Source organism: Phycodurus eques, chromosome 8 (genome assembly GCF_024500275.1).
Source record: "Phycodurus eques isolate BA_2022a chromosome 8, UOR_Pequ_1.1, whole genome shotgun sequence".
Taxonomy (NCBI): domain Eukaryota; kingdom Metazoa; phylum Chordata; class Actinopteri; order Syngnathiformes; family Syngnathidae; genus Phycodurus; species Phycodurus eques.
In genome coordinates this window covers 1,031,324-1,044,265 of record NC_084532.1, presented here as the reverse complement: position 1 = coordinate 1,044,265, position 12,942 = coordinate 1,031,324, and the positions used below count along the sequence as shown (strand labels likewise).

Sequence of the window (12,942 nt, the reverse complement as noted above, 5' to 3'; positions counted from 1 at the left end):
CAGATTGGCGTTCCCGTCGATCCACCTCGCGAATGTATGCTCCCTACCCAACAAAATCGACGAGCTTCATCTTCTGTTAAAGTCCAGTAAAGACTTCGGACGTTCCACCGCCATGTGCTTTACGGAGACTTGGCTTTGTGAGACTGTACCCGATGGCGCCGTCATGCTTCCGGGTTTTCATCCTCACCGAGCAGATCGTATCACGGAGTTATCGGGGAAAACAAAAGGCGGTGGGATATGCTTCGATAGTAACGAAAAATGGTGTACTGAGGTCACGGAGCTCAGCAGACACTGCAGCCCGCCTTTGGAGTTGCTGTTTTTGAACTGTAAGCCATTCTACTCGCCGCGTGAGTTCGCATCATTCATTCAGGCTGGCGCGTACATCCCGCCTCAAGCTAACACGAACGTGGCACTGCTAACGATCGCCGAACAAGTCAACGAAATTGAAAAAAAAAACCCGGACTCACCCCTCATTATTCTCGGGGACTTTAACAAAGCTAAACTTAACCACGAACTACCTAAATACAAGCAGCACATCGACTGTCCTACCAGGGAAAATAACATTTTGGACCAATGCAATACTACGCTAAAAACGCATACCGTGCCAAACTTCGTGCAGCACTGGGCTCGTCTGATCACTGCTTAATAAGCCTACAGTGAAAAAGTGGACCAATGAAGCAAAGATGGAACTTCAAAGCTGTTTAGACTGCACAAACTGGAGTGTCTTTGAAAATTCAGCTGGCAGCCTGGATGAATATATGGACACTGTCACATCCTATTTTAGTTTCTGTGAGGAGGTTTGTGTACCAACAAAGTCATTTGGCACTTTCAACAACAACAAGCCGTGGTTCACTGCTAAACCTAAGCAGCTTCGCCAAGCTCAGGAGGACACATATCGAAGCGGGGACAGGGCCCTGTATAATCGAGCTAGAAACCAGCTGACTGAAGAAGAAATTAACATTGCAAAGAGGAACTATGCAGCAAAGTTGGAAAAACAGTTTTGCGCTAACGACTCTAAATCAGTCTGGCATGCATTCCAATCGCTGACCAATTACAAGCGACGATCCCCCCCAAGCTGAGAACAATAGCACACTAGCCAATGACTTGAATACCTTCTCCTGCAGATTTGAAAAGGACACTTTCACACCCCACACCCACCCGGCCGCACCCCTGACCACAATCACACCTCTGACTTCTGCGTTAACCATCCATGAACAGGATGTGAGACGCAGCTTCAAACAACAAAAGATTAACAAAGCAGCAGGCCCAGACCATGTGTCCCCATCCTGCCTCAAAGTCTGCGCGGACCAGCTCGCGCCAGTCTTCACTCAGATCTTCAATAGATCTCTGGAACTGTGCAAAGTACCATCCTGTTTCAAATGCTCCACCATCATTCCAGTCCCCAATAAACCTGCAATCTCGGGTCTAAATGACTACAGGCCTGTCCCCTTGACATCTGTGGTTATGAAGTCCTTTGAACGTCTCATGCTGGACCACCTCAAGAGCTTCACAGGTCCCCTGCTGGACCCCCTGCAGTTTGCCTAGCGAGTGAACAGGTCTGCGGATGATGCAGTCAACATGTGACTGCACTTCATCCTAGAGCACCTAGGATCCTGTTCGTGGACTTCAGCTCAGCGTTCAACACCATCATCCCTGAACTCCTTTCATCCAAGCTTCTCCAGCTCAGCGTCTCACCTGCCATCTGCCAGTGGATTTACAGCTTTCTGACAGGCAGGACGCAGCAGGTCAGGCTGGGGGAGGCCACCTCATCCACACGCAGCCTCAGTACTGGGGCGCCCCAAGCTTGTGTCCTCTCTCCGCTGCTCTTCTCTCTTGACACGAACGACTGCAGCTCAGCGCACCCGACTGTCAAACTCCTGAAATTTGCAGATGACACCACTGTCATCACTGTCTGCATATCGACAGGAAGTGCTGCGGCCAACATAACTTGGAGCTGAATACGCTCAAGACTCTGGAGATGATCGTTGACTTCAGGAGGCATCCTTCGCCACAGCTGCCCCTCACGTTTTCCAGCTGCCTTGTGTCAACCCTCGAGACCTTCAAGTTACTGGGAATTACAGTCTCTCAGGACCTGAAGTGGGCGACCAACATCAACTCCGTCCTCAAAAAGGCCCAGCAGAGGATGTACTTCCTGCGGCTTCTGAGAAAGCACGGCCTGCCACAGGACCTGCTGAGGTAGTTCTACACAGCGGTCATCGAATCAGTCCTGTGTCCTTCCATCACAGTCTGGTTTGGTGCTGCTACAAAAAGGGACAAACTCCGACTGCATTGACAATCAAAACTGCTGAAAGGATTGTCGGTACTCCCCTACCCACCCTTGAGGACTTGCACGCTTCCAGAACTAAGACAAGAGCGTGCAAAATCCTCTCGGACCCTCCGCATCCCGGTCACCAGCTCTTCCGGCTCCTTCCCTCAGGTAGGCGCTACCGATCAATGCAAACTAGAACTAGCAGACATTCCAACAGCTTCTTCCCTCTTGCGATCAACTTCTTAAACACCTAACCTCCAATTCCATAACAACATGCTGGCAATTTTTTGACTTGAGTTCGTTGTCACATTTCTGTGGGGCCAATTATGTATTACTCGTGCACTCACTGTAGTTGTCTCGCCATGCTGCACTATTTGCATATCTGTTGTTGACCAATACTGGCCACTCATGCCAGAGTAGCATTTGCACACTGATTGAAGAGTATCTGCAACATTTGCACAACCAACATTGTCCGAGATTCTTGCACTACTCGTCACTTTAAACCGCATACACTCCTTGAAGTCTTGGCACCCTTTGCACAATGGTCACCGGACTATTGCAATATTAGTCATTCGAACTGCTCTAAGTGCGAGAGGACTCTGTATCATTTTGCTACTACCAGAGACATATTATATATTATGTAATATTTTATTTTTATATTATATATTCCTTGTGTGTTTTTTGGACATCCTTGTCAAATAAAGATGATTCTGAGGTGATGCTCTCAATTTACCGGTCGATCTACGTTCCTACCCTCACCTATGGTCACGAGCTGTAGGTCTTGACCGAAAGAACAAGATCCCGGATACAAGCGGCCAAAATTAGTTTCCTCCGCAGGGTGTCCGGGCTCTCCCTTAGAGATAGAGTGAGAAGCTCGGTTATCCGGGAGGGGCTCAGAGTCGAGCTGCTGCTCCTCCACATTGAGAGGAGCCAGATGCGGTGGCTCAGGCATCTGATTAGTAAGCCTCCTGGGGGGGCTCCCTGGTGAGATGTTCCGAACATGTCCCACCGGGAGAAGACCCCGAGTACGGCCCACGACACGCCGAACAGACTATGTCTCCCAACTGGCCTGGGAACGCCTCTGGTTCCCCCTGGAAGAGATCGCTTTAGTGGCTTGGGAGAGGGAAGTCTGGGCCTCGCTGCTAAAGCTACTGCCTCCACAACCTCGGATAAGCGGAAGAAAATGGATGGATGGATATTATAGATTATTGTACAATATCACTTTGTCCAAATACTTTTGAAACTCTGGAAATGCGCCTCCTTGAGCCGTCACCTTATCGTGGTGGAGGGGTTTTGTTTGTCCCAATGATCCTAGGAGCTACGTTGTCTGGGGCTTCGCGCCCCTGGTTGGGTCACCCATGGCAAACAGGTCCTAGGTGAGGGACCAGACAAAGCATGGCTCAAAGACCCCTTTTGACGAAGAAAAAATTGACTCAGGTTTCCCTTGCCTGGGCGCGGGTCACCGGGGCACCCCTCTGGAGCCGGGCGTGGAGGTGGGGCTCGAAGGAAAGCACCTGGTGGCCAGCCGGGCACAGCCCGAAAGGGTAACGTCGGTCCCCCTTCCCATGGGCTCACCACCTGTGAGAGGGGCCGTAGGGGTCGGGTGCAGTGTGAGCTGGGCGGTGGCCAAAGGCGGGAACCTTGGCGATCCGATCCCCGGCTACAGAAGCTGGCTCTAGGGACGTGGAATGCCACCTCTCTGGCAGGGAAGGAGCCCGAGCCGGTGTGTGAGGTCGAGAAGTTCTGACTAGATATAGTCGGACTCGCCTCCACGCACGCTCTGGTACCAGTCCTCTCGAGAGGGGTTGGACTCTCTTCCACTCTGGAGTTGCCCACGGTGAGAGGCACCGAGCAGGTGTGGGTATACTTATTGCTCCCCGGCTCGGCGCCTGTACATTGGGGTTCACCACGGTGGACGAGAGGGTAGCCTCCCTCCGCTTTCGGCTCAGGGGACGGGTCCTGACTGTAGTTTGTGCCTATGCACCAAACAGCAGTTCAGAGTTCCCACCCTTTTTGAAGTCCTTGGAGGGGGTGCTGGAGAGGGCTCCCGCTGGGGACTCCATCGTTCTGCTCGGGGACTTCAATGCTCACGTGGGCAATGACAGTGAGACCTGGAAGAGCGTGATTGGGAGGAACGGTCCCCCCAATCAGAACCCAAGCGGTGTTCTGTTATTGGACTTCTGTGCTCATCACGGCTTGTCCATAACGAACACCATGTTCAAGCACAGGGGTGTCCACACGTGCACTTGGCACCAGGACACCCTTGGCCGCAGTTCGATGATCGACTTTGTGGTTCAGTCATCGGACTTGCGGCCGCATGTCTTGGACACTCGGGTGAAGAGAGGGGCGGAACCGTCAACTGATCACCACCTGATTCTGTTCATAACTTTTATGGAGTTCAAGTATCTTGGGGTCTTGTTCACGAGTGAGGGAAGAATGGGACGGGAGATCGACAGGCGGATCGGTGCAGCGTCTGCAGTGATGCAGACTTTGTATCGATCCGTTGTGGTAAAGAAGGAGCTCAGCCGTAAGGCGAAGCTCACGATTTACCGGTCGATCTACGTTCCTACCCTCACGAGCTGTGGGTCGTGACCGAAAGAACAAGATCCATGATACAAGCGGCCGAAATGAGTTTCCTCCGCAGGGTGTCCGGGCTCTCCCTTAGAGATAGAGTGAGAAACTCGGTCATCCGTGAGGATCTCAGAGTAGAGCCGCTGCTCCTCTACATCGAGAGGAGCCAGATGAGGTGGCTGGGGCATCTGATTCGGATGCCTCCTGGCCGCCTCCCTGGTGAGGCGTTCCGGGCACATCCAACCGGGAGGAGACCCCGGGTACGACCCAGGACACGCTAGAGAGACTACATCCTTCGGCTGGCCTGGGAACGCCTCGGGATCCCCCCGGAAGAGCTGGATGAAATGGCTGGGGAGAGGGAAGTCTGGGCGTCCCTGCTAAAGCTACTGCCCCCGCGACCCGACCTCGGATAAGCGGTAGAAAATGGATGGATGGATGGACTCTGAAAATGTAGCTACAATGCATAGAATGGCTGTACTTCCTTAATATATTTTATAAATCCTCTTCAACCAGTGTACTTCTTGATAGTTTTATTTTTTTTTAAATGTGGTGGTGTAAAACTGTTGAAATACTACTCGACAATAATGTTTACACTTCTGATGTCATACCTTCACACATGACTTGGGCATTGATCTTATTAGCAGCCAAGTTGATGCACAGTGAGATGAGTTCAAAATCCATCTTGTGTTCACCAGAGTCATAAATCATCTTCATGAGCTGTATATTACAAAGAAAAGGGAAATCGTCATTTAGAAGGAACAAATGTAATTATGCATGTCAGAATTTCAATTACTGCTTGTTGTACGCTGAAGAATCATGCATGACACAAACACACAAACATATAGATATATATTAATATTTATAATTACTTTGTTCTTAAAATGACTTGAGAGGAATGCAGCCCCATGGGGGGCACAAGCCAGTGCAAACTGTAGCCTGGTCCCAAGCCCGTATAAATGCAGAGGGTTGCGTAAGGAAGGACATTTGTCTTTCAACATTGCCAAATTCCATACCGGATTGGTCGTGGCCCAGGTTAACAACATCCACCACCGGCACTGTTAACCTACAGGGCACTCGTGGAAATTCAGCTTCTATGAGTCGAAGACGAAGGAGAGATGGAAAGTAGGTTCTTAGGCAGAAAGAGAAGAGGAAAGCATACAGCCTTGAACTGAATGTTGGGACTATGACAGAAAACGCTCAGGAGTTGGATAACATGATGATTAGGAGAAAGGTTGATATTTTGTGTGTCCAGTAGAGCAGGTAGAAAGGTAGTAAGGCGATAAATTTAGGGGCAGGGTTAAAAATATTTTACCATGGGTGTAGATGGGAAGAGAAAGGGAGTAGGGTTGATTTTAAAAGAAGAGCTCAGTAAGAATGTCTTGGAGGTGAAAAGCAAGTTCTGAGCATCCCAGAAAGAGAGAGTCATGATTGGTGCAGATAATGGATATGTTGGTGAAGGAAACAGGGCTGATGAAGAAGTGACGTCTAAATTCGGCATCCAGGAAAGGAACTTGGAGGGACAGATGCAAGATTTGCAAAAAGGATGGAAATAGCAGGAGTGAAAACTTTATTCCAGAAGAGGCAGGAATATAGAGTGACCGACAAGAGTGGAGGGAGAAGCACGGTGGTGGATTACATCTTGTGCAGATGTAATCTGAAGGAGGATACTGACTGTCAGGTAGTGGCTAGACAGCATAAGATGGTGGTGTGTAAAATGACTCTTGTGACAGGGAGGAAGATTAAGAAGACAAAGGCATCGCAGAGTACCATCTGGTGGAAGCTGAGAAACGAAGAGTGTTGTGTAGCTTTTCGAGAAGAGGTGAGAGAGGCTCTCGGTGGACATTCGGAGCTTCCAGAAGACTGGACCACGACAGCCAAGGTTATCAGAGAGACAGGTTTTACCACTCCAACGTGATCACGAGTGTCATTTGAGTACAATTTACCAATCAGACGGCACAAGGCAGTCACATGACCGCACACAAACCATTCGTGGGCCAGTCAAAGTGACTGATTTTGGGGTGGGGGGACAGTCGTTTACTTTACAGACTCCGAAAAACAACAGTTTTAGTTGTTCTGCCAGTCGTGGCAGGTGTTTGTGGGTTCCCATATACAATTATTTTTTTTACATTACCAGTCAGTCGCAGGGCACATATAGACACGGACAACCATTCACACGCGTATTCATACCGTCATTGGGTGGGAACTGAACCGACGCAGCCTGCACCAAAACCTTTTTGTAGGATATCAATTAGGACTGAACCAGCTGATATTCATTTGCACCAACAAGCGGCTGGATCCCCGGCTACAGAAGCTGGCTCTAGAGACGTGGAATGTCACCTCTCTGGCAGGGAAGGAGCCCGAGCTGTTGTGTGAAGTCGAGAAGTTCGACTAGATATAGTCGGACTCGCCTCCACGCGCAACTTGGGCTCTGGTACCAGTCCTCTCGAGAGGGGTTGGACTCTCTTCCGCTCTGGAGTTGCCCACGGTGAGAGGCGCCGAGCAGGTGTGGGTATACTTATTGCTCCCCGGCTCGGCGCCTGTACGTTGGGGTTCACCACGGTGGACGAGAGGGTAGCCTCCCTCCGCTTTCGGCTCAGGGGACGGGTCCTGACTGTAGTTTGTGCCTATGCACCAAACAGCAGTTCAGGGTTCCCACCCTTTTTGGAGTCCTTGGAGGCGGTGCTGGAGAGCACCCCCGCTGGGGACTCCATCGTTCTGCTGGGGGACTTCAATGCTCACGTGGGCAATGACAGTGAGACCTGGAAGGGCGTGATTGGGAGGAACGGCCCCCCCGATCAGAACCCGAGCGGTGTTCTGTTATTGGATTTCTGTGCTCATCACTGATTGTCCATAACGAACGCCATGTTCAAGCATAAGGGTGTCCACACGTGCACGTGGCACCAGGACACCCTAGGTCGCAGTTCGATGATTGACTTTGTGGTCGTGTCATCGGACTTGCGGCCGCATGTCTTGGACACTCGGGTAAAGAGAGGGGCGGAGCTGTCAACTGATCACCACTTGGTGGTGAGTTGGCTTCGATAGTGGGGGAAGATGCCGGTCCGATGTGGCAGGCCCAAACGTATTGTGAGGGTCTGCTGGGAACGTCTGGCGAAATCCCTGGTCAGAAGGAGTTTCAACTCCCACCACCGACAGAACTTTGCTCATGTTCCGAGGGAGGCGGGGACATCGAGTCCGAGTGGACCATGTTCCACGCCTCCATTGCTGTGGCGGCCGACCGGAGCTGTGGCCGTAAGGTGTTTGGTGCCTGTCGTGGCGGCAATCCCCTAACCCGTTGGTGGACACCAGTGGTGAGGGATGCTGTCAAGCTGAAGAAGGAGTCCTATCGAGCCTTTTTGACCTGTGGGACTCCTGAGAGAGCTGATGGGTACCGGCTGGCCAAGCGGAATGCAGCTTTGGTGATCACTGAAGAAAAAACTCGGGCTTGGGCGGAGTTCGGTGAGGCCATGAAGAAAGACTTCCGGACGGCTTCGAGGAAATTTTGGTCCACCATCCGGCGTCTCAGGAGGGGGAAGCAGTGCACCACCAACACTGTGTATTCTGGGGATGGTGCTCTGCTGACCTCGACTCGGGACGTTGTGAGTCGGTGGGGAGAATACTTCGAAGACCTTCTCAATTCCACCGACACGCCTTCCCATGAGGGAGCAGAGTCTGGGTTCTCTGAGGCGGGCTCTCCTATCTCTGGGGTTGAGGTCACCGAGGTGGTTAAAAAGCTCCTCGTGGCAAGGCCCAGAGGTTGGATGAGATTCGCCCGGAGTTCCTCAAGGCTCTGGATATTATAGGACTGTCCTGGTTGACACGCATCTGCAACATCACGTGGACATCGGGGACAGTGCCTCTGGATTGGCAGACTGGGGTGGTGGTCCCCCTTTTTAAGAAGGGGGACCGGAGGGTGTGTTCCAACTACAGGGAGATCACATTCCTCAGCCTCCCTGGGGTTGGGGTTGCTGGAGAGGAGGGTTCGTCGGGAAGTCGAATCTCAGATTCAGGAGGAGCAGTGTGGTTTTCGTCCTGGCCATCGAACAGTGGACCAGCTCCAAACCCTTGGGAGGGTCCTCGAGGGTGCATGGGAGTTCGCCCCACTGGTCTCCATGTGTTTTTTGGACTTGGAGAAGGCGTTCGACCGTGTCCCTCGGGGGGTCCTGTGGGGGGTGATTCGGGAGTTATGGGGTACCGAACCCCCTGATACGGGCTGTTCGGTCCCTGTACGACCGTAGTCAGAGTTTGGACCTCATATCCGGCAGTAAGTCGGACTCGTTCCCGGTGAGGGTTGGACTCCGCCAAGGCTGCCCTTTGTCACCAATTCTGTTCCTAACCTTTATGGACAGAATTTCAAGGCATAGAGGGTGTCCGGTTTGGTGGCCTCAGTATTGCATCTCTGCTTTTTGCAGATGATGTGGTTCTGTTGGCTTCATCAAGCCGTGACCTCCAACTCTCACTAGAGCAGTTCGCAGCCGAGTGTGAAGCGGCTGGGATGAGAATCAGCACCTCCAAATCTGAGACCATGGTCCTCAATCGGAAAAGGGTAGCGTGGCCTCTTCAGGTCGGGGATGAGATCCTGTCCCAAGTGGAGGAGTTCAAGTATCATGGGGTCTTGTTCACGAGTGAGGGAAGAATGAGATCACGGGGACGACCCAGGACACGCTGGAGAGACGACATCTTTCGGCTGGCCTGGGCACGACTCGGGATTCCCCCAGAAGAGCTGGATGAAGTGGCTGGGGAGAGGGAAGTCTGGGCGTCCCTGCTAAAGCTACTGCCCCCGCGACCCGACCTCGGATAAGCGGTAGAAAATGGATGGATGGATGAAGGGGCTGGATTGCTGTTTTATTATTGATATATTTTTGGTGTTGTCTTGGCTTTCCATGCCTTTTTGCACCTCCCTTTTTTCAGGTGTTCAATACTTTTTCCCTGTGTCATTTGACATGATTACACACAACTTAATTTCTGATCTTATTTGTTCTACTTTCTTTGTATGTATGGATTACTTGGGTTGTTCCCAACAACTAGTGAACATTTTATGTCAATATCACTTTTGGAAATATATTTAGTGAGAAAAATGGTGACGTGTTAAATACTTATATCAGCCACTGTATCATATACAATAGAGGCATGCCGATGTTTTTAGCCATGACTGCATTAATTTTAATTCATTGTTTTTTATTTTTTTATATATTATTAATTTACTTGTTACAAATAAATTTTCTGGTTGTTCTTTTAAGTTACATCTAAAGTTGAGTTTAGGTAGTTGGATAAATACAGTGGAATCTTGGGTTATGAATTTGTTGTCACCACGGCGCGCGAGCGACCCCGGACCACGACGGCGGCACTGTCCGATCAAAGAAGCTGGCCATGCGGCTTCGATCTGTTCCCAGCCTTGATCTGTTCGCGGGACCCCAGGAAGCCACTCCTGTTCGTGGACTTACCAGTTACGCCCGCAGTTTAGGTCAAGAGCGGGGCCCGCAGCAAGTTCGAATGGAAGGAAAATTTATGAGCGCACCCATCGGGACAACGACTTTCCTTTTGCATTTTATTTTATTTTTGTACTTTTTGTGCATCTTCTTCAACTAACTCTTCCTCCGTTCCTCGTGAGACAACTGAGAAAGACCAGACTTGTTGACCTACGTCGTGAGTGAAACTTTGCAGTGAGTTCTAGAAAGTGCAAATATGTGCATAGTAGTATGGATTAAAGTTAGGGAGCTCACACGAGTCCCACCTTGACTCTCCCTCACTATGATTCAATTCATTTCACGCTCACATTTTGAGTCCAGCCACCCATGATATCCTATTGTTCTTTACGTATGCCTATGTTCTTTTTATTACCATTATTATTATTAGTTTTTTTGTAAAGTCCCTCTGCATTGTTCCCTATAGTTCCCTGTGGATTTCATTACATTTTCCATGAAATCCCACTTCCTGTTTCATCCTTTATGTGTTTGAGTGAGACAGTAAAACCGCTGTAATCAAGAACTCTTATTTTCATTTCTGTAGCAGCCTTCAAGATAACAGAGATTGATTGTTTTTTCATCGCTTTCCCCAAATTTTACACATAAACAGAGACGTGGTGCCCCTTTTCGAGACAAAGATAGGATGACTGAAACCTCTAACTACACCGGAGGTAAATGCAGGTGTATTTTCCAAAATTCGTTTTTAATCTAAAACCAATGGACGCGACAACTGTGCGTCACGCAATGCAACGAAGGCAGGCATTGTTGGGTTTTTTTTGCTCTATATTATACAGAAAAAAAAGAGAAAGCGCTCGATGGTGATAGCGGGAGCGAGGCAATAAAAAAAATCAATGAGTAGCAAAAGTACAAAAAGAAGTTTCCCTGAATTGGTTTGTTGTGCCAAAAGCAACCAATGAATAAGAAACAGAAAAAAGAAAAGAAAAACACCTGAATCAGAATTTCCACCTGTTATTGTGGAAGTAAGCTCTTCTTCAATGAGGAGCTGCAGTCCTCCTCCCTTTCCCATCTTTAGTTAGTTAATTATCAATCAACTTGTCATATTTATTTAGTTTTATTTCTTTAAAACAGTGTGTTTTCACTTATTTCTGTACTGCACTACATTTATTTTTAACCACACTCATAAAAAGGTAAGCAGAATTGTGGGGCTGGAACGGATTAATTGTATTTCAATTATTTCAATTAATTCATTTCAATGGGAAACATTACCTCGAGTTAAGAAGGTTTTGGCCCCTCCTTGAGCCGTCACCTTATCGTGGTGGAGGGGTTTGTGTGTCCCAATGATCCTAGGAGCTAAGTTGTCTGGGGCTTTATGTCCCTGGCAGGGTCACCCATGGCAAACAGGTGAGGGACCAGTCAAAGCACGGCTCAAAGATCCCTTATGATGATGACAAACGATGGACTTGGCTTTCCCTTGCCCGGACGCGGGTCAACGGGGCCCCCCTCTGGAGCCAGGAATGGTGGTGGGGCTCGAAGGAGAGGTGGTCGGGCCTGCACCCATGGGGCCCGACCGGGAACAGCCCAAAAGGGTAATGTGGGTCCCCCTTCCCATGAGTTCACCACATGTGGGAGGGGCCATTGGGGTCAGGTGCAGTGTGAGCTGGGCGGTGCCCGAAGGCGGGAACCTTGGCAATCCGATCCCCGGCTACAGAAGCTGGCTCTAGGGACGTAGAATGTCACCTCTCTGGCAGGGAAGGAGCCCGAGCCGGTGTATGAGGTCGAGAAGTTCCGACTTGATATAGTCGGACTCGATCTCCACACACAGCTTGGGCTCTGGTACCAGTCCACCCGAGAGGGTTTGGACTCTCTTCCACTCTGGAGTTGCCCACGGTTGACCAGAGGGTAGCCTCCCTCCGCCATCGGGTGGGGGGACGGGTCTTGACTGTTGTTTGTGCCTATGCACCAAACAGCAGTTCAGAGTACTCACCCTTTTTGGAGTCCTTAGAGGGGTGCTGGAGAGTGCTCCCGCTGGGGACGCCATCGTTCTGCTGGGGGACTTCAATGCTCACGTGGGCAATGACAGTGAGACCTGGAAGGGCGTGATTGGGAGGAACCCCCCCGATCAGAACCCGAGCGGTGTTCTCTTATTCGACTTCTGCGCTCATCACTGCTTGTCCATAACGAACAGCATGTTCAAGCATAAGGGTGTCCACACGTGCACTTGGCACCAGGACACCCTAGGTTGCAGTTCGATTATCGACTTTGTGGTCGTGTCACACTCGGGTGAAGAGAAGGGCGGAGCTGTCAAATGATCACCACCTGGTGTTGAGTTGGCTCCGATGGTGGGGGAAGATGCCGGTCCGACGTGGCAGGCCCAAACGTATTGTGAGGGTCTGCTGGGAACGTCTGGTGAAATCCCCTGTCAGAAGGAGTTTCAACTCCCACCTCCGACAGAACTTTGCTCATGTTCCGGGGGAGGCGGGGGAAATCGAGTCCGAGTGGACCATGTTCCGTGCCTCCATTGCTGAGGCCGACCGAAGCTGTGACCGTAAGGTGGTTGGTGCTTATTGTGGCGGCAATCCCCAAACCCGTTGGTAGACACCAATGGTGAAGGATGCCGTCAAGCTGAAGGAGGAGTCCTATCGGGCTTTTATGCCCGGTGGGACTCCTGAGGCAGCTGAT

The 12,942-nt window shown here is 50.5% G+C and overlaps 1 protein-coding gene across 1 annotated transcript in view; it reads right to left on the bottom strand.

Annotated features, from left to right (window-relative positions):
- kifap3a (kinesin-associated protein 3a) overlaps positions 1–12,942 on the bottom strand; it is a 92,632-nt gene that overhangs the window by 34,074 nt on the left and 45,616 nt on the right. Inside the window, exon 12 of the mRNA XM_061683203.1 lies at positions 5,449–5,557. Within this exon, the coding sequence (XP_061539187.1) occupies positions 5,449–5,557 (109 nt within the window). The remainder of the gene's footprint in view (positions 1–5,448; positions 5,558–12,942) is intronic.